The sequence below is a fragment of the Stegodyphus dumicola genome, chromosome 6 (genome assembly GCF_044657685.1).
Source record: "Stegodyphus dumicola isolate Sdum_Otavi_A_Nest chromosome 6, ASM4465768v1".
Classification (NCBI taxonomy): Eukaryota; Metazoa; Arthropoda; class Arachnida; order Araneae; family Eresidae; genus Stegodyphus; species Stegodyphus dumicola.
This window is the reverse complement of record NC_140773.1, coordinates 144,856,072-144,877,923: the sequence shown is the minus strand read 5'-3', so window position 1 is coordinate 144,877,923 and position 21,852 is coordinate 144,856,072. Positions and strand designations below refer to the sequence as shown.

At 35.2% G+C, this 21,852-nt stretch overlaps 1 protein-coding gene across 3 annotated transcripts in view; it reads left to right on the top strand.

The window, feature by feature from the left end:
• Positions 1 to 21,852, top strand: part of LOC118201536 (protein kinase C, brain isozyme-like) — a 435,934-nt gene that overhangs the window by 118,157 nt on the left and 295,925 nt on the right. For all 3 annotated transcript variants that reach the window (XM_085818956.1, XM_085818955.1, XM_085818957.1), the window contains exon 2: positions 15,197 to 15,228. In XM_085818956.1, coding sequence (XP_085675082.1) covers positions 15,197 to 15,228 — 32 coding nt within the window. The remainder of the gene's footprint in view (positions 1 to 15,196; positions 15,229 to 21,852) is intronic.

The following is a 21,852-nucleotide window of genomic DNA, read 5'->3' as shown; positions in this document are numbered from 1 at the left end:
AGTATTTTTAATTTGTGCAACAAGAAACAAAAAATTCTAGAAATACAGGGTGATCAAAAAGTCAGTATAAATTTGAAAACTTAATAAATCACGGAATAATGTAGATAGAGAGGTAAAAATTGACACACATACTTAGAATAACATGGGGTTTTATTAGAAAAGCAATAATTAGAAAAGCAATAATCTGATCAGAAAAGCAATAATTAGCATAACAGATTAAGACAAAACAAAGATGATGTTCTTTACAGGAAATGCTCAATATGTTCACCATCATTCCTCAACAATATCTGTAGTCGAGGAATAATGTTGTGAACAGCACTGTAAAGCATGTCCGGAGTTATGGTGAGGCATTGGCGTCGGATGCTGTCTTTCAGCATCCCTAGAGATGTCGGTCGATCACGATACACTTGCGACTTCAGGTAACCCCAAAGCCAATAATCGCACGGACTGAGGTCTGGGGACCTGGGAGGCCAAGCATGACGAAAGTGGCGGCTGAGCACACGATCATCACCAAACGACGCGCGCAAGAGATCTTTCACGCGTCTAGCAATGCGGGGTGGAGCGCCATCCTGCATAAAAATCGCACTTTCCAGCAGGTGTTTATCAGCCAGGCTGGGGACGATGCGATTCTGTAACATATCGGCGTACTTCTCACCCGTTACGGTAGCAGTTACAAAACCAGAATCACGCATTTCCTCGAAGAAAGAAGGCCCGATAACAGTACCTTTGAACTTTTTTTTTTTTTTTTGGGTTCTAATAAAACCCCATGTCATTCTAAGTATGTGTGTCAATTTTTACCTCTCTATCTTCATTATTCCGTGATTTATGTTTTCAAATTTATACTGACTTTTTGATCACCCGGTACTTTTCCAAAATATTTATGTTTTTTAATAGTTTTATGACTCAAAATAAGTGGTAAATAGTTATCCCGAGTTAATTGGTTAGTTTGTTTTTCTTAAGAATAAACACAAGAAATAATTTCGAAACAATTTTGAATTTTAATAATAATAATTTGCATGTTTATCTGTATAGAGGAAATGTGAAAGAAATTATTGAAAAGAAATAAAATAAGAAAAATACACAAAAAGTTTAGTTCAAATTAAAAACAGTGGAATAGACATTGAAGCATGGCACTACACATAATGGCACGTTTTAATCTGGACATAAAAAGCGTGTTTCTACAAGATTTTAAGACAAAGTCCTTAAAGAATGAATTTACAAGCTCTGATTCGCATATTTCTCGCTAAATTACAAAACAGGGGAATTACTAACCTAACGCTCTTGACAGAGATAAAACTAGCCACCCACATATAGTTGCCGAATGCTAAGTCGAAAGAGGCGTAGCATAAAATTCGCGAATTCTCACAGCAGAACATCGTCTAAGTCAGTGCTCCTAAACCTTTTATCGCCGCGGACCGGTCAGTGTTTCATAATGTTATCGCGGCCCGCTGATTTTTTATATTTTAGATTGTTTAGATTTAATAATTTTAATTTAATGATATTTCAAAATAAAATACAGTTACACCAAAAATTGTATATAAAGTGATTTAACATTTTAACTCAACGCTAAATAATGAAAACCCCGAGCTTATTTCTTTACTACGAGACGGTTACATCTGGGGGGTAATAGGAGACAATAATATCCGAAGTGTGTTGCCTTATGTCCAGGTTATTCCGTTTTTCTGTTTTAGTTGCTGCAAAGGCAGAAAGAAAACCCCGCTTCGCACAGATAGGTTGTCGGAAATGGCAGTAGGGATTTATGTGCTGTGGTGTAAATCTCAGGATATTCCGCCATGACTTTAATCTAAAACACCGGCAGAGTTGCTGTCTCGAACGTAGTTTTAAGACCACCCTCATTTTCAATCTCTAACAGTCGATCTTCTTGCATAGACGTACTAGATTCGTCTGATTTGAACATGTCCAAAATGTCTGTGTTCACGCGCCGTCCCCACAATTCCAGTTTGGCCTTAAATGCACCTTCTTTGTCTGCCAGCTTGAGAACAGTTGTCATTTTCCCCTGAAGGCACAGATTGAATTCATTGAGCAGGCTGAATATATAACTCAGGTAAGACAGTTTTGCGACCCATACCTTATCACTGAAACGTGCTGCCAGCGGTGACTTCTTTTCTGAGAGGAAATCTTTGCAATGGCTCTCGTAATTAAAATACTTTGGTCAGCGATTTTCCTCTGGATAACCATCTTATTTCTGTGTATAAGAGAAGTCATCTGCAGTCTGCATCCATCTCCTCACAAAGCTGCTGAAACAGGTGCGAGTTAAGGGCGTGTGCTTTGATGTGGTTAATAACTTTAACGACATCAATCAACACGCTGTTAAATTGTAGCGACATTTTTCTGCTTTCCAGCATTTCCCTGTGAATGAGACAATGCGTAGATTCACTGTCTTGTACAGCCTCCTTAACCTGAGCAACTAAACCAGACAGTCGTCCGGTCATGGAATCAGCTTCGTCTGGGCATATGCCGACACAAAGGGGCCATTTTAGTTGTCCTGATATACAGACATCCAGTGTCGTGAACAGTTCTGCTCTTGTAGTGTTTGGTTGGGAACATAATGCACATAACAAATCCTCATGCGCACATTCCTGATATATATATATCGCACATAAATAAATTGTATTGCCTTGTTGTCGATATCGGTAGATTCATCAACCTTGAGTGCGTACCACGGTGATGTATTAATCCTCTCCAGCAATTGTGTCTCAATGTCTTCGGCTATTTCCTCAATGCGCCTAGTCTCAGTTCTAGCCGACAAAGGCACATGTGCTATCTTTTCCACAGCAGCCTCTCCTAGAAGTTCACAAAAAATGTACACTCATGTCCATAAATTAAGGATAATGCAAAATCAGGCAAAGGAAGAGTTAGAAGCAAAACAAATTTGACTTATTTGTAAAGCTTATTTATTAAACAAAAGGTAAAGAGCAAAAAAAAGATGCTAAATGTTTGATATTATTAAAAAAATTAGCGATTTTTTCTCCCTGGACGATATCACAAAAAAAAAAAAACCTATTTACAAAAAACCAATATTACATGGTTGGTATGATTGTTAATACATTGTATGTCTCCCAGACGATGCAATACAGTCCATACAACGCCTAGGCATGCTGAGTATCAAATTATCGATCTGATCTTGGGGGATATTACACCACTCAAAAAGCAATGCTCTCCGAAGTTCTGCTAGACATGTAGGAGGAGGTTGACGGGCTGCAACTCGTCGGCCAAGCATGTCCCATACGTGCTCTACTGGATTCAAGTCCGGTGAGAATGCTGGCCAGTCCATACGGGTGATATCCTCCGATTGAAGGCATTCGCTTACGCTGTTTGCACGGTGAGGACGGGCGTTGTCATCCATAAACACAAATTGTGCGCCCATGGCGCCCCGAAACAAACGTACATGTTGTTCCAGAATGACGTCCCGATAGATTTGGCCTGTCATGGTTCCAATTTGAACATGCAGGTCAGTTCTGGAACCCAGAATAATTCCACCCCAAACGAGCACTCTTGCACCACCGTAACGGTGTCGTTGAATGATGTTTTCTTCGTAGTAACAGGTTACCTGGCGCTCTCCATATGAAAGTCCGGCGAGAATCAGACTGCAAGCTAAACCTGGACTCGTCGGAAAACATCACACAAGCCCACTGTTGCAGTGTACACAATGCATGCTCTCTACTCCAGGCTAACCGCAGGCGACAGTGAGTTGCAGTAAGTGGAACGCATCTGACAGGTCTACGAGCATATAGACCAATCTGCCCTAAGCGTCGGTACATGATCTGCCTTGCAATTGTCGTACCAGTGGCTGAAGAGAGCTGACGAGACAGGTCTGAGGCTGTGCTCCGCCTGTTTCTTTTGGCAGTAACTGCCTAATAAAGTTCTTCATTCGGCGTTGTAACTCTGGGGAGACCTGTGCTGTAACGTCTATTCACATTACCATCATCTTGGAATCGTTGCCAAAGCCTGGAGATGACACTCTGGGCAATTCCAAGTTCGTCTGATACTTCCAGTTGGGTAAGCCCACATTCCAGGCGGCCGATAATTCTACCACGTAAAAAAATATCCAAATGCGTCCTTTGTGTCATAACTATCCGGTTATTGCACTGAAATGCTTATAAAGCGCCTGCGAACAATTTTACTTCTTTGTCTGTATTCCTTATATATCACTCTGTTACACTCTCGTCATTGTGACGTACCATCGGTGTCATCTGGTTACTTCCTGAAATTTGCATATAATTCTTGAAGATGTGTTTAGTGATTTTACAGGTGATATATTTATTTTAGAGTTCGATTTCCGCGTGACTCCGAATTATCCTTAATTTATGGACATGAGTGTATTTAGTGGAAGACAAGATCAATTCATACCCGATGGTGAATGGCATTTTAGCCTTAGCAATACGGTTAGCGACCTACTATAATGCTGTCAGTGCATTTTTCATTATTGATGTGGTGGCCCTCATATATTTCTTCTGTTCTTCGTGTTCTCGTTTTTTTCTTTCAAAATACTCCAGGGGCTTGTCTTTTAATCCAGTGTGCTTGGCCTTCAAGTGGCAAAGCAGTTTTGAAGACTTCATTGCCTCATTAGAGAGTTAGTCACCGCAAACTATTCAGAGTGATTTTGGTGTGTGGGAATCACCTGTCCCGATAAATCCATACTTCAAATAGAACTCATGGTATTGTCTGTTAAAAGTTACATGTTTCTTTGATGCTGAAAGCTCTTTTTCTGTCTATTTCCTGAGCCTTTTCTTTTTCCCAAGGAAACTTTCTAACGACGTCTGTTTTCGTGTCCGTTACTCATTTTTGTTAATTTGTGAAATATATTTGAGCAAACACAATATGCACGTACACTAAGCACTGTTAAACATAAGAAAATACCGGTGAACTGAGAGATGAGTGACATACACCTTCTCTCTACACTTTTTTTTTCCTCTCTACAGCGCCACTGTCGCTGAACACCAGACGTCATCTAAAATCGCCCCGATATGACGATATTTTGCGCGTCCGTGGAAAGTCGCACAAACCCGAGAGAAATACAAATCAAATGAAAACGGTCCGCGGTACCGATCCGGGGGTTAGGTACCACTGGTGTGAGTCACCAACATAGCGGAAAAACCACATCGTGAATTTATTCGGAATAAATAAATTAAAAAAAAAAAAAAAAAAAAAAGGTCTCTCATAAATCACGAGTTAACTCGTAATAATTATTCTGTTTTCGGCGACCGAGTTAACTCATAATAACCAGGCAGCAGGCAAGGAGTTAAAGTGTTGCAGAGCCTACTAGACAAGGTAGAGAGTTATAGCTATGTGTTAAATATTCACAAAATAGTGAAAAATGTTTTAAAATAACCTTTTAATTTAGTGTGAGCATAAGCACGACTTGCGTTACAACAAAGTACCACTAATGGCGAGGTAAATTAAGCAGTAAAACTCAATTAAATTTCAAACGCGGATCAGGAAATCAGGAAAGTAATCAGGAAAGACTTGTAGACAGACGTGGCCGACTTGAATATAACTTTTATTGCTAGATACGAACTAATTATCGAAAATATGCTCTTCATCACACATGATCATGGACGCAATACACACGCCACAGTTTTTCATACAGAGTATCACATTTTAGATAATAGCATAAGTAGTAGCATGTAAGCATACGGAGCGAAGTAACATCCTAACTGCATGAGAGCTTAGGCTAAAAGTACGCTATTATCCAATGAAGAAGATTACGAAGAGAAGGTTTTAGTTTAGGTTAGAAAGGTTTCAATTCTCACCCATAAGAAGTGAAATTCAATACCATTAAATTTAGAAATTCCCTATAAATATGTAAATTCAACCAAAAATCAGAAGAATTAAAGAAATGTGAAATACTAAAACCTCAAAAAATACAAAAAACACAATAAATAAATAAATATATTGCCACTCTGTTACCCGGTTCGGTGAGCTGAGGTTTTTTATATGTTGAGGAATTGTGCCTTTTTTGCTTTAAAAGGGAATGAATTATGTTGTTCTTATGTTCCTATTAATTTTTTATGCTTTTAGTTAACCTGCATGCAGTAATTGCAGAATTATCAATAATTTGAAAGTTTAAGTGGAGCTAAGCCTGAGGAGGCGGCCGTTTGTTTACATTTGAAACTCTTAGTAGAATAGTGAATTCAGTTGGTACACCAATTTCAGTGTCTTTTTGCACAGTGTTACCAAAAGTTAACTTTCAACTTTGTGCACCGAAAATGTTGTCTTCGTGCCCGCTGGCCGAATTGCATAGATTTTTTTTTTTTTCTTATAAACTCTAATTGAAAAAAAAATTAACTCTATTTTGTGTTTTAGGTATTTCTGCATTTTACTGTTTTTAATGAAGATTGAGTTTTTATTTATTTTTGCCTTGCCATGAACGGACAACTGAATTGATTGAATTAGAAATATGTCTCCAATGAAATTCGAGGAAATAAGTTTAAATGAAGTGCAGCAAAAACTATGTTTCTGATGTGGTATTTGCACGTTGCCCCTAATGCAAGCTCCTGTTGCATAGGAAGTGATGTGGTGTTCACATCAGATGTTTTTATAACGATGTTTTATGCCATGATGTTTTAGTACTGCCATAATTTCTCTTTGCTTTCGTTTTAGAGCACGATGTACGCTGATGTTTTATCCTGCGATGTTTTCTCCGGAACGCTTTCGCCCGCTTTGTTTCCCGTGGACATCCAATGAAGCATATATTATTTCAGATCGCACCAGCAGTTTTTCAGGCAATTTTGCTGCAACGTGCTAGATGCCTTCGAATAACTTCAACGACAATGAAAAAACGTGACTGTATTGAACATAGCGGAAGTGCCATCAGTTTAAATTAAATATACTTTTCTAACTGTACTTCCGGCCTTTAATGAAGCGTCTTCGTATTTCTCCAGTAAAATAAAATTAAATAAATAAATAAATAAAATACTGATGACGAACGATGGCGCCGCAGATAGTTAAATACGATCAATGCCGGTTTAAAGAACAAATATCTGACCCGTGCCTTAACATAATTCACTAGCCCAGATGTCAAAAGGAATAAAGAATAGAACAGGAGGGAAGTTCATTTAAAGCATACATCGCCTCCATGTCAGCGTACATTCTTTCATTCTGAAGAATAAAGGAAATTTTATTTTCCATATATTATATCTGGTTGGCATTATGTTCGAAAAATAAAATGCTTTTGGAAGTTAATGAACTAAAGCCACGCAGCAGATTCGAAGATGGATGAGCAAAAATAAGTAAATGGGGGGGGGGGGAAAGAGAAGGAGAGGGAGTTTAAGTTCGCTCAATGCTTTTTATATTTCCTGCTGGCTTTTTATTGAAAGAATCGTCTGATAAACAGAAGTTCCCAATCTGCTATTTTCGAGTCGAAAAAAACAAGCTTTTTATCCGAATTTGTTTTGATCATGTTGGCAATAAAATATTTTTTTGTCTTTACTGATTTGGAAAAATGCAAGAATTTCGTATTCAGTAAATTCTTGAGTTATTTAGAATGCTTTAATTTTTGAAGCATTCTAGATAGCCCGTGAGTCAAGAAGTCAAACTTTGATTGGAGTCAGCATTCAAATTGAAAATTTTAAGAACAAATTCCTAAATTTTACTGGCTCTACTTTGAAATAATGAAAAATTTGCATGAATGTAGGTACGCATTTTCTTCGCATAGTGAAAAAACTGCTATACCTAGCGCTACCAAATCTCGAATAGACGTAATCCTCCACCCAAACATGTGCATCCCTTAGCCATAATTTTAAATTTCGAATCTGTTTTTGATGTATTTCATATTTTGTACGAATATAATGATTTTTGATTAATAAACTCAGTGATCTCAAAGCCAGCAGTGGCAACGGTATTCGAAGTAAAATGCTTTTATCTCCAACGCATCTTTCTATTGCTATTCAACAAACTGTATTCTTTCAGTTTTAATCGACAAACTCAGCTTTTAAACAGCGGCTGTTTAAATGAAGAGTTTGTTGGTTAAAAAAAATATGGTTTCTAACTTACTTCAAAATATAGTTTTTGAAAACGAAATTTCAAAAACTGTATTTTGAAGTTTCATTTTCATTTCATAATAAAGCCTTGTCGAATGCGGGGTTACGTTTGATTTGGTTATTTGGTTTGATTTATTATTATTATGATTATGGCAAAGCACGCAAGGGCTATCTTCCTTTAAGAGTAAGGATGACTTCATGAAGGACGTTTTAAGGAAAACTATCCCGTATCTACGTTACACATAAGGAAAACATGAAAACGACCATGAACCGAACTATTTCGCCTGAAATCGAACCCAGGTCGAATTATTAGTGTTCAGCGACTTCACAGTTTAGCCGCTGGTGGGCCTTCCGGGCTTAACATATCGCGTGTACGGCAAATCGTGATCCGCAAAGTTAACCTTTTATGGTGAAAACGAGATAGTTATAGTTCAGATCTAGAGAGTATATACAGTTTATACAAAACCTAAATATTTTTGTAATTAAAAGGGAAATATGAAACAAATGTTAATTGAAATTAATTTTTTTTACTGCTTAATAAATAGGTACACCCTTCACAAGAAAAAAAAGGGAGGGACAATTCAATATCTCTAGTTCTACTTTGCCGATTGACGAATTTTGATGTCTCGAAAGTGCTACTGTAGGAAGTATATTAGATTTGTATATAGTTTAGATATTTGGACAAAAAGGACGGTCTTTCTCTGAAATGACATACCGATTTTTTTCCATATTCCGATTTTACGACTCAGATTTCGCTTAAATGTTAAATTTCGTAAAATTTGGTGAGAAACTTAATGAGAAATTTAAAAATTTATGTTGGTGCATTTTTCTCTGTTTCCACCAAGTATGGTTTCGCTAAGAACCACTTAGCGAAATTCATAATTTATACTAACGTATTTTTCTTTCCCTTTCAAATGTGCACGAGCGGGGAAAAAGGTGCATCGTTCCTTGTTTCAAATATTTTTTAACGAAGTGCAAAAACTACATTTGGCAATAATATCGCTTATCACAAATATGCTAAATTTCAATCCTGGACCAATATATAAATTCAGGTATATCTTAGGAAATTTTGAATACAAAACTTAATTTTTTGCAGGTATATGTGGAGATGCATCACTTTAAGGTGATTGTAAAAATGTTATAGCTTGTAATTCAAAACCTTTTAGAAAACTATATTAATAAAAAATGCAAATTTAAAAAATAAATCAGAAACTATATGAGAATTTTATTTGGATTGAACCTAAATTTCGAACTGTGAAAGATAGAGTGTAAGTGTAATAAAAAAGGGGACATTAATAACTATATATAAAATTCAATTATTATTGAGGAGCTAAAATTGCAGAGCTGATGTTTTAAAATCTACTGTCGCAATTTCTACAAAACTTGGTATTTTTGCATAATATGAGTCGAAGAATCGAAATATGAAAGAAAAAAAAAAGGTTTGTCATTTCAGAAAAAAGTCTTATTTTGTATCAAACTACCTATGTTAAATACTATAAATAAATTTAATATTTCCTAAGTCTCGCTTTCGAGATTTGATAAGCGCAAGTTAAATTTATTATTCCGATCAACAGAACAGGAGATACGGAACTGTCTTTGTTTTTGGACCTAAAGGGGCATTAACGCAGGAGGGGTATTAGTCTCGAAAGAGCATTTTGTTCGTATCCCTAAAGGCCTTGAATTATTTTCATATTGTTGCCCCTAAATATTATCACCCTTTATCATATTTAAAGAAGTTAAATATTGAAGAATTTGCATGAATCCATGCATGTGTCTCGCACTGTTAAAAACAACGATACCTAGAGTCATCCAGTTTTGAATAACGTAGCGTTCCACCCGAACATGGAAACCTAGAAGCCCGAATCTTAAATTTCATATTTGTTGTATTATCTGTTTCAGATTTTGTGAAACTTTAACCAATTTTTGATTAACAACTCAACGATTTCAAAGCGAGCAGTGGGAGTAAAACATTTTTGTCTCCATCGCGCGAGACTACCTGTCGGAAATCCTAAAACTATGCTGTTTTTGAATATTTTTAGCCCAAATGCTTTCGAGACGTGTATGTAAGCGTAAATGAAAAAAAAAGTCCCTTGGGCATAAGAGTGTATTCATGATACAATTATTTTTTTTAAATAGCTGATGAATTGTACTTGGCACAATGTCTGACGCAACTTATTAAACGTTTTTGCGGTGAGGAATGCAGTGTTTTTCAATTCCTCATCCTCTTCTTTCTTCATCTGGGTCAATCTCCGTTATGAAATAAAGGCATTCCTGTGCCTTTCCCCCACTTTGCCTAATTCGTTTTAAGGGTTCTTTATCTTATCACTATCGTTACTTTAACCGTCTGCTAGTGTTATAAGATCAACTAGCTCTTCATTTGTCCTTTCAGGATCGTCGCTCCCGCCTAATTTTTTTACTTCACCCTCTTTCATATCTGAAAGTTCTTCGCCGAAACTTTTTTTTTGCAATTTGCTTCGCAATTTCCAAATTGCTTTTGCAATTTGTCCTATTTCCTTGGTTTAATTTTCAATCTATGAAAGTCCTTAGTCCTTTAAAATTGTTTGCAACTTCTGGCCAAAGCTGATGCCGTCCAGCATTCATTGTTAATGAATTCACTAGTTACCATGCGAATTTAATCATTTCTACGTAGTGCCTTATGATAAGTTGCTTCCAAAATGCGATTAGTGTGCTGTGCTTTCTTTCGCCTAGTACTTTATTTGCAGGTATGTAAACATGCCTGACAACAAGCTTTGAATATTTTTATGACTTTTTGATCCATTGGTTGGATTAAGGAAATGGTGTTCGGCGGAAGGAATAAAAACCTGTAGATTTGGATGCGTTTACAAGATGAGGGCTTCACCAAAGTGTCCTGTAGCATTATCGATAGTTAAGAAGAATGTTTGAATTATTTAATGAATGAATTTTCAAACCACTCATTAAAGACGACTTGTACCGCGTATAACTGAAATTCTCAAATTTAGTCAAATTTAGTGCACAAATTTAGTCCTTAAACATCTATATAAGAAGACGACGCTGTAAATATTTTTAAACATTTTAATCCTTTTTATTGTATTTTTTTATTTTATGTATTATTGTAATGAGTTTTTAAGTGACATGCCAATCGTTCTTTTGAAGTGACTAAAGTAACTCTCTTATTTGAATGCGCCTGTTCCCTCTCCTTTGCTTAGCGTCAACGCTTAGCTATTGATATTGGATTTTCTAGAAGAATAATTTTCATCTTGTTGGAAATTTGCTATTGTTGGAGATCAGTCAAAAGCAGATTGTTGTTATAAATACTTGTTACTTTTTTGGATGTTTACTTTCCAATTAATCTGGTGCCTTACCGACGCCATCATCAGAATCAATACCGCCAGTTGTTTATGATTTAAAAGGATTCGTCATTTTGAAAGGGCCGTAGTAAACTTCTTTCGTTCCATATTCCTATACTGAAAAAAATCCCCCCTTCGAACTTTATTGAAATTTACCATAATAATGGTTCTTGAAATAAAAACTAAGTTCTTCAAATTAAATCCATTTTTTGAAACATTAACAATATTATTTAGACTTAAAAGCACAAAAATACAAATTTCTTCATCTTAAACATGCTACTAGCTCCAATATTTTATACTAAATCTTTAGAATATCATTCCGATGTTGTCATTCCGGCAAACCACAGCTCTTTCTCTTTTATTCTTCTATCTCTGCGATTTCTATTTATTTCTTTATTTTATCGTTTGCAAAAAATCTTTGTATTTAAATTTAACAGAACTGTAAAGATTCACTAAATGTAGTAAAATATCTGTTTGAATAGTAAACTATTTAAGATTAGGATATTTAATTAATTTATTTATTTTTACTTCCTTGTACGACGTAAAATCAGTATTATAATCACGAAAATTTTGGGTATCATATTTCAACAAAAATATCCATTTTGATCGCTCTCGAATCCATTTGAACTACATTTTTGTATGTCATCTGTCTCGAATCCATTTGAAGTACATTTTTGTATGTATGGACACAATAAACACATCGTTTTCCAAAGCGGGTTTAAAATGGATTTGAAATGGATTCAGAGGAGATATTTTCGTGACGTCTGTACGTACGTACGTACATATGTACGTATTTCGCATAAATCAAAAACGAGTAGAAAAGTTTGAAATTTTGTATATGGCACTGCTATAACATGTAGTTGTACGCTTACCTTTTGGGTTGCAATCGGCCGCAACATGTTGGTAAATTGTGCATTTTTTGCTTTAAAAGGCTTTGAATTATGTTGTTCTTATATTCCGATTAAGGTTTTTATACCTTTCGTTAATCTTTATGTAATCTCCATGTAATGGTTGTAGAATTATAAAAATTTAAAAGTGGAGTAGGCCTAACAAGGATGCCATTTGTTTACATTTGAAGCTCTTAGTAGACTAGTGAATTAAATCGGTTCGTGCACTAACTTCGATCTCTTTTTGCCCAGTGGAGCAAGTTAACTCTATATTTTAAAATTTTGGTGTTCCTGTCCGGTGGCCGAATTGCTTGTTTTGGCGTAGAAACTTTTAATTTTAATCGTAAAATGGTTATTTTAATTGTTTTTAACTGTATTCGGTGTACTGAATAGCAACACAAGGCTTTTAAATCTCTGAAGTTTTAATTAGAAGCTCTTTAAATTCGCACAAAATCTGAAAAAAAAACAATTTCGAAATTAAAAATTCAGTCTTCGAGATGCAAATGTTTGAGTGGAAGATGACGTGTATTCAAAATTTGGTATTCTAGGTGCTGCTATTTCTCTACAATGTGATTAAATTCGAAAGACAAATGTCTTGCTTTTCGCCGAGTGGCAACTTTTTTCTTTTATATCGCCGAATTTTTTGATTAAATTTGAAAGATTTGACATTATCAAACTTTTTTCTCTTCCGTAAGTCTCATCTCAAATGTCATTATTTTAATAGTGCTGACGTGATTCAAATATTACAAATTTTAGACAGGATTCAAAAAGATAAGTTCGACTTAGTATCAGGCAGTTAGGTGAAGTATACCAAGCGTTGTATCGAGGTACGAAAATTCTGTATTGAACACTAAGAAGAGTGAATGTCCTCTTCCTGCTAACTTTCGATTTTGCACAAATTTAGTCCTTAAACATCTATATAAGAAGACGACGCTGTAAATATTTTTAAACATTTTAATCCTTTTTATTGTATTTTTTTATTTTATGTATTATTGTAATGAGTTTTTAAGTGACATGCCAATCGTTCTTTTGAAGTGACTAAAGTAACTCTCTTATTTGAATGCACCTGTTCCCTCTCCTTTGCTTAGCGTCAACGCTTAGCTATTGATACTCGCAGTTGCAATCCGGTCCTAACAGTAAACCGCACACAATGAGTGAAACCTCACAAAGATTCCCTAGAGACAAGTAATCAGCATTCCACTTGGCAAGGTGTGAGGAATTCTAATCCAACAGAAATTGTATTTAAGTGGTTATTTGTTGCATGGAATTATAGATCTTTTAATTCTGAGTGCCACGGGTTTAAATTGTGAAAACAGCTCAATTAGAACTGGAGATTATAGGCAAATTTGTGCCTTGACTTTCTGAAAGGTTTGCAAAAACACATTTTTGATGAACTTCGGTTCTTGTAGAAGTTTTCAGAGCCCATGCTGCAGGGTATAAATACGGTTTGGAAAGCTAGGGAGTTCAGAGGTAAGACTTAACTAAATTGCGAGTTAGAGTTTGCCTTGAGAGTGATTTGAGGAACATAACGATGCATTTCTTGTGCTGAAGAGGAATTCATAAATATCCGCGTTCTCCTTCAATTATTTCCAACTATTATTGTGCTGCAAGATTCATTTATAGTCATAAAATTAAGCAAAGCAACAACCTTGTGTTTGTCTTACACTTTACTCAAGACTTTGAGTTTACTTACTTACTTTACTTACTTTAGACTTTGTGTTTGTCTTACACTTTACTCAAGATTTTGAGTTTACTTACTTACTTTACTTACTTTAGACTTTGTGTTTGTCTTACACTTTACTCAAGATTTTGAGTTTACTTACTTACTTTACTTACTTTAGACTTTGTGTTTGTCTTACACTTTACTCAAGATTTTGAGGGCAATCAGGTGCTTGTCCTTCTTCATCAGCACCAAAGAAATCTGCGCCGCCCAAACGGGATAGTGGTTAGTGACTCTGACTACCGTACCGAAGGTCTGGGTACGAATCCTGGAAAAGGCACATGCATACATATATAGGAATAGGGTATACATATATTAATACATATATTGGTGGACGTGGCGCTATACCAATTAACCAACTGGCACGTCCTCCGTCGCATGTCTTTGCGGCATGTACTCTAAATATATGGAGAGCCAAAAGCCCTCTCATATGGTTTGAGAGTAGGAAAAGAGAAGTGGGAGACGCTCGACCCCCCCCCCCCCCCGCCGGGTTGCTCTCCCTGAAAACTCTGAATGGAACTGGGAAAAATCGTATTATTACCTATATGGTGCTCAAGGTTCTTGCCAACGACCGGCGTAATCTTGTACCCCTTCTTCGTGGGTTTGTTCTGATTAGATCAGACAAGCGAGATTAGTCACAACATAGTCAACAAAGAAATCTGCAACGAAGGAAAATTAACCTTTGTATTTATACCCAAAAGGAGTAAAGCGAACGAGAAGGTAGCGCCAACTGTTGGCAGAAATAGTAACGAAAATTGGAAAATTAAGTTAAAAGAATTTTAAAAGCGTTAGGAAAGACTATTAATTTGGTTTTTCAATATTTAAATCTTTCAGGTTTAATTAACAAACTCTGTTAAACACTTTCGTCTGCGAGACACCAACGTGTTCCAATTAAAGAAAGTGTAAGATACTTAACATTTAAATTTAATCTATATGATTTTCATTAGTGAAACAAGCAATTTAAAAGCAATATACGCAGTTCTTTAGAATCTTTATACATTTTTACATTTTTTAATGATTTCTTACATTTTTATTTAAATAAAAATATATTTAAATCATGAGATGTCGAATTAGAAATATTAAATACTTTTAAAATATCACCTAGTTAGACTCATTAGAATCATTACATATTTCTTCTTTTTCATGATAATTCTTTTAAGCGGCTAGCCGTGAAAAAGGCTAGTTTCTATAAAATGCTGCTGCTGTTAAATTTTTGTCATTTATTGAAAGTTCTAACTGAGATGTGTTTTTTTGCAGGGGATTCGGCAAACAAGGCTACCAGTGCCAAAGTAAGTGTTTTATCAGCATTAAGATTCTTTGTCATATGAGTGATGTGTAATTGCTGTTTCTGTATATATCGAAATGAAGCCTCACTTAAAAAATTTAGAGAGATTTGATTTACTTTGCGAGAAAGCGTATTGTAAAATATACAGTGATTCCAAATATTAAGAATACACTAAAAATGTTCCTAAATGAACACAGCTTTGGAGATAAATAACCAACTAATTTCGCTGCCCAGATGGTATAGTGGTTAGTGACGTTGATTACCGTACCGAAGTTCCCGGGTTCGAATCTCAGATAGAATGCATACATTATTATGAATTTATTACGTCTATGCGGACACTCAAATTTTCAGGAAGGCGAAAGTCCTCTCGATTGGTTTCTTAGTATGGGAAGAGGTGTGGGAGACTCTCGGACACTCCCCCCCCCCGGGGTTGCTGTCCTTCAAAATCGGGGCAAAACTCGGTAAAGTCGTACTGTGACCTATATCAGAACGCGCATGTAAAGACGGAAAGCTTCCATAGAAGTAAAATAAACCAAATTGACAGCTGCGCTGCTAAATCGTGCAGGGACAAATTCTCTTCGCCAGGTTGCCAAGTGTGTAGGATATTGAGGAGTATGGTTCAACTTATAAGTTCTTTCACAAAGCTGCGTTCTTTCACAACATTTTTCGTGATAATTTAAACTTGGATTTTTCGTAATTTTTTCCCCTCAAATTAAATATAATCATTAATTAATCTACTTACGCGGATCACTGATTTGTACATCGATACGGCGGGGAAAAGTAGTCCCAGAAGTTTAAACTCTTGGCAAAAGCAACCTTCGACACCCGCTCAAAAGGTATTTCGCGCATGAAGGTATTAAAGGATGGATGTAAATTAAACTTGATGAATATTTTTTACTCTGCGTCTGAGCGACTCATTCTTTGGCGAAGTTTTTATTATTAATCCTAGAAGTTCTTTGCCTTCTTTGCCTTTCTGAAATTTTACCGGATTTTTGATTAACAAACTCAACGACTTCAAAGGGAGTAGTGGCAATACTGTACGGAATAAAATATGTTTATCTCCGGCACCGCGAGACTGTTTATCGGAATTCTAAAGATATGATGTTTTTAAATATTTTGTGATTTTGCTGTCGAATCGAATTTTATGTGATGTAAGCGCCGAGAACGTGATATGTAGCAAAGAAAGTAAACACACAAAAGCTTAATTAACATCTTTTTATTAAAGACAAAAAAAAAAAAAAAAAAAAAAAAAAAAGAGAGATTCGTAAAGCCATCTTAGTAAGAAAACTGAACATTGATATGATGAACTGAGAAAAATGTAAGCCGACACTTAGCGCTGCAACGGGAATTCTAAACGTATATTGTTATGCTGCTTTTAAAATTTTTGTAATTTTGCTATTGAATTGTACATGGCATAAGTGCGAAGAAAAAGGTGCTTCATAGTAAAGCTGAAAAGACATATAAAATAAAATAAAATAAATAAAATGGGTTGGTAGTTGTGAGTGTAACAGCGGAATGGTAGTTCAATTCCTAGTGTTAGCAGTGGTATCAGCATCATGGTTAATATGATTTAGAAAAGCGGAGGAAAACATGAAGGATGAAAAAGGAGGGCGAATAGAAGAAAATATGTAGGGCTTGGACTTTTAGCTCCAATTGTTGGTATTTCAAAAATAATAATTGTATCCTTTTTTTAGTACGAAGGAAAAATTTCTTTTCTTTGTTACCATTCTAAACTACTAAGAATATTATTATAACCTCGACACAGTTTAGATGCAAAAATTATTACAAATATAAAAAACAGATTATGTTTAAAAATATACATATGAACGTAAAAAATGAAAATAAATTGACATTTCGATTTTAAACCACTATCTTCGCAATCAACTGATTAATGTTTACGTTTCCAAGTAATGTTTTCAAAAATGATAGTAATCAAAAAACAATCTGAAAGAGATCATTGTGTAGTCAAAGAAATAGTTGTTTGCGCCTGTGCGCTCAACTGGTTAATATCAAATATTAAGCAATCAAAAAAGTTTAGTTCTCTCTGTGCTCTAGACGAAGGTCAGCTAATATATCAAAAAACTTATTTGAGACATCATTGGGGACTGCAGTGTTGAACGTAGTACAGAACACAGGTACACCCTGCACACAAACACACACATAAAAAAAAGAGGGCGGTTATGTGTCTCCCGTTACACTGGGCCCAATGACGAAATTTAACTTGAATTTTTCATGTCTCGAATGCGTGACTTAGACATTAGATATCATTGTTCTAACATAGGTGTCTTGACACGAAATCGGACTTCCCCTGAAATGACGAAATGTTCACCCTCCTTTTTGTGTGTGTGTGAAAGGTATGGTTTTGCTGGTCATTATAATTTAACGCATTATTCGATTCGTTAGAGAATCGGGGGGCTCATTAGAATAAATATATAAATAAAGTGTTTAGTAAAATAAATTTTGCAGCTTTAAAAATGCCTTTCTTTAGACATTGCTTCAAATAATTTGTTGGATTTAGAAAGCAGCATTTTGTTCTGCATCTTAGTTATAATTTTATTTGTATTTCATTTGAACAGGTGTCTATTACTCACCATTTCTGATAATATTAATTAACAGTGATCTACGGCAATCCTGCAGTCTAAACTAAAGAACAAATTGTGAAGAATTGTGTGTTTGCGTTTTAAGTTTTCAGTGTATTTGGTGTTTATTTAATCAGGCGTCAGTTGTTTAGCATTTCTGATAACTGAAATTAGAAATGATTTTGATTATCATCGACAGTCAGTATAGTCTAAGATCAAAACTTTCACAGAAAACCAAAACTGTCTGAACTTGTGGGTCTTGGCTTTTACTATATTTGGGTTTTCTTCGAACTTACGTTTGTTGTTCAGCGGTTCTGAGAATTGAATTAATTATGATTCCGAACATCACCGATAGTCAACATTTTCTATACAGAAGACCAAAACTCTCTAAAATTGTAGGTCTTAGCTTTCACTATATTTGTTTTTGAAGTGAACTTAAGTTTGTTGTTCAGCGCTTCTGAGAATTGAAATTAATAATATTTTTGAACATCATCGATAGTCAATGTTTTGATCTTAAGATCAAAACCTTCTCAGAAGACCAAAACCGACTAAAATTGTGGGTCTTAGCTTTCACTTTATTTTGTTCTCGTTTGACTTTTTTTTTTTCCCCCTTTCTTGTCGACAACATCACCTATCGTAACTTAAGATATCTAAAAACCGTGGCTTTCAAAACGTTTTTCAATAACTAGATACGAATAATTTTCTTCGGAATGACATACCCTTCCATCGACTGCTTCTTTAAAAGTAATGTTATGCACGAAAACAAAACTGTCAAGGAGCAGACGCTAATTTATACTTTCAAAAATGTAACTGAAATTAAAAAAAGATCGAAGAAGATTTTTTTTTTTTCAGCAAAGCAGAGTCATCTAAAAATGTGCGAACAACCTCTGCAATCTAAAATCACAAAAAAAAAAAAAAAAGTGTGGCACAATACAAATGCAGGTGGACGTCTTAGTTTTAATATATTTGGCTTTTGTTTGAACAAGCATCTGTTGCTGTGGATTTCTGAAAATATAGATTGACAATCCGTTTGAACATCAGCGAAAATCATATTGTGTATGGTCACAAGTCCTACAGAAGGCCAAAACTATCTGGAACTTCGGCATCTTAGATTAAATTCTGTTTAATTCTGTTAATGTTCTTTTGAGCAAGTGTCTGTTATCTTAACTGAGAGGTTCTTAAATGCTAAACCTCAAACATCCGTTGTCAATTTTAATACATGTATGAAAGATATTGAATTTTCGCTACTGAAGAACTGCCATATGAAATAATTTTGGTATTTTTGTTTTTACAATATATTTAAAAGAACATCCGCGTATAGTTTTTAAATTGCTGATATATCTGCAAAACCCTAATATCAAATATCCTTTCATATTTTCCACCTTATTTTTACTAATTGTTTCAGCCAAAAATCGAGAGTGGAAAATGATGCGAATAATTTAATTTCGGAAAGACATGGTGACAGTAAGAATGTCACAAATGGAAAATAGTCATGGATAAACCATTGGTAGCTATCACATCATTATTCCTTTAAAAGAAGCCTCCATTCTAATAAGAATACATAGTAATATTGACATTATAATATATGTAACAAATTAGCTTGATTTCTACTTCCCTGTAACTTGAATCTCGTTCGCTCTTACTGATGTATCTTCTACTCATTAGGCCTCAAATCATCCATAAATTATTACAGAAAGTGAATGTGTAAGCAGTCGTAAACTGAATGTCAGTTCTCGTTTTCTTCGCCTTGATGGGCCGTTCTTATGTTAGGCTAGGGTAAAGTTCAAGAATTAAAAGGAAAGGTTCGGCATGACCCTTGCAGGTAATTTGCAAATATGGTATGTTTGTAATTAAAACGAAAGCAGTTACTACCTGCACGAATCCATTTCAAAATTTAAAGGAGCTTGTTGTGTGAACGCATTTAGTAAAGGGAAAATTATTCGTATATATATTTATGTTTTAAAATTTCAGAACGTGACGCTAAAAAGTACGTGAGGAAAGATGGTAGCTCATATAATGGTTGCCAGGTGTACTTTTCCATGTAACTTTCCTTTGAGAAAATAACAGTCTTTTGATTTACCGCGAGAAGACAGCGCGTTGTCATTATGTGATGAAGTGAAAAATCTCTTTGTTATTTTCATTGCGCAGTACTTCACGCTTATGAAAAGCTGAACCAATCAATCAACGCATTTTATTGTTGATTGTGTTGACATGCTTGAAGATTTATTCAGATCGTGGAAAGTATTGTTTCAGGTCGTCTAAGCTCTGGCTTTTGTTGCAGCTTTGGTTTGTGGGTATTTTTAGATCCCATCATGCAAATCAAATCGTGTTTCCTTCGAGCACGGAATTATGTCCCGTAGTTTACCTGACGTCGGTGGCAACGTATAATACTTCCAGCAACGTATAATACTGAAGTTTGCATCCATTGTAACCGGTTACTTTGCGTGACGGATATCCGTTTTTATTCCCTGAAGAACACTTTATTGTTCGTTGTCGGCACGAGTCATTTGAAAAAGTGACATTTACTGGAATAAATGTTTCTGTGACGTCTACTTATTTATTTTCGAACGAATATATGGCATTTTCCTTCTATTGAATCTGGTTATGATTTCTAAAATGACGTGCAACTTGTGGGATTTGTTGTTCTTTTTCGTTTCCACCCTAATTTCCGTAACTAATTTTAGACAAAAAGGGTGTGTTTTCTAAGCATTTTTTAATTCTTTTCCTTTTGGAGTTATGTGTAGTTATCGTGTAGCAGATATTTTACTTTAGTAATGGGTTCTTAGTGATTAAATGATTTTGTAAGCGATTAAGAATACATTTGCGAGTTAATTTTGGTAGCAATGCCAAACGGGGGGTTTTATGTAAATTTAATGTACTTAACATGCTATGTCTGACGTTATTTTTAGACATACTGCTTGCACTCCAACCGCCTAAATTTTTATAAAAAAACAAAAAATATATGATTTTAATGAGTCCAGCTAATGTAATTTTACGGGTCCATTAACTAATTAATAATAACTGAACTGAATTATCGTTTTGGTTTTTAATCCCTTAGTTTTTCATTAATAACAGAATAAATATGAAAGAAAAATTTGGAATTCGAAATTAACATAGTTCGAATATCCGGCGCTCAAACTGCACTGAGTATTCAAGTTACTTTTCGTTACTCTTGCTTCGAAAAGTCTTACGGTCTCTCTTTGTACATATCTTTTGAAATTTGGATGAATAATTATATTTTGCATTGTTACGGATTTTGTATACGTGTAAATAATATTAGTGAAATAATACGTGAAACTGTAGTATCCTTTGTATAATGTAACATGAAATGCTTGAAAGAGACGAAGCTCTTTCGGAAAAATAAGATTACAACGTTAAGCGTATTTAACATTGAGGTAAATGTCTGTCTTTCAAAACATCTGGCGATGGTTTTGGCGACTAACTTTTATCACCAAATTTGGCAACCATTTGGCGACATTTGGATACGGTCCCTGTATATCTGCAATAAGTGTTCTAATTGATTCCTATATGTAACTGTAACCGTATCCCGCCCTTATGTGTAACTTCAACCGTACATGCTTTCCAGTAATTTCGAGAAATGGAAGGTATTAGAGATTTCTCGGCGGCCGGGGAAAACTGAATAAGCCCGAAGAGAGCATCAGTCTCAGTTTTTAGTTCAGAGGTGATTTCGGGTTATTGAGAGATCTTGTGATGTTCGCTCTTTAGATGTGCTTGGGCGTTGCATTGTGTTTAACGTTATGAGTAGTGTAAGTGGTAAATACTGATTGCGCTCTGTAATACTGAGAAGAGCTGTACGAGTGCTTTTGTGGAAAATTCTAGAAATGTACACTGTTTCTTGCGGTAAAAATAAATTTTATCAGCCTACATCAGTTCTGTGTGCATTCAGTCTTTTACGAACCCGTACGCACACAGCAGTACTTGTGTGAATGAATTCCTGTAGAAATAATAGTTCAAAATTTTGTTATTTTTTTCAGTTATCTGTTATTTGTGTTGGTTTTCCTCGTCTTGGACGAATCTTTTTTACCTTA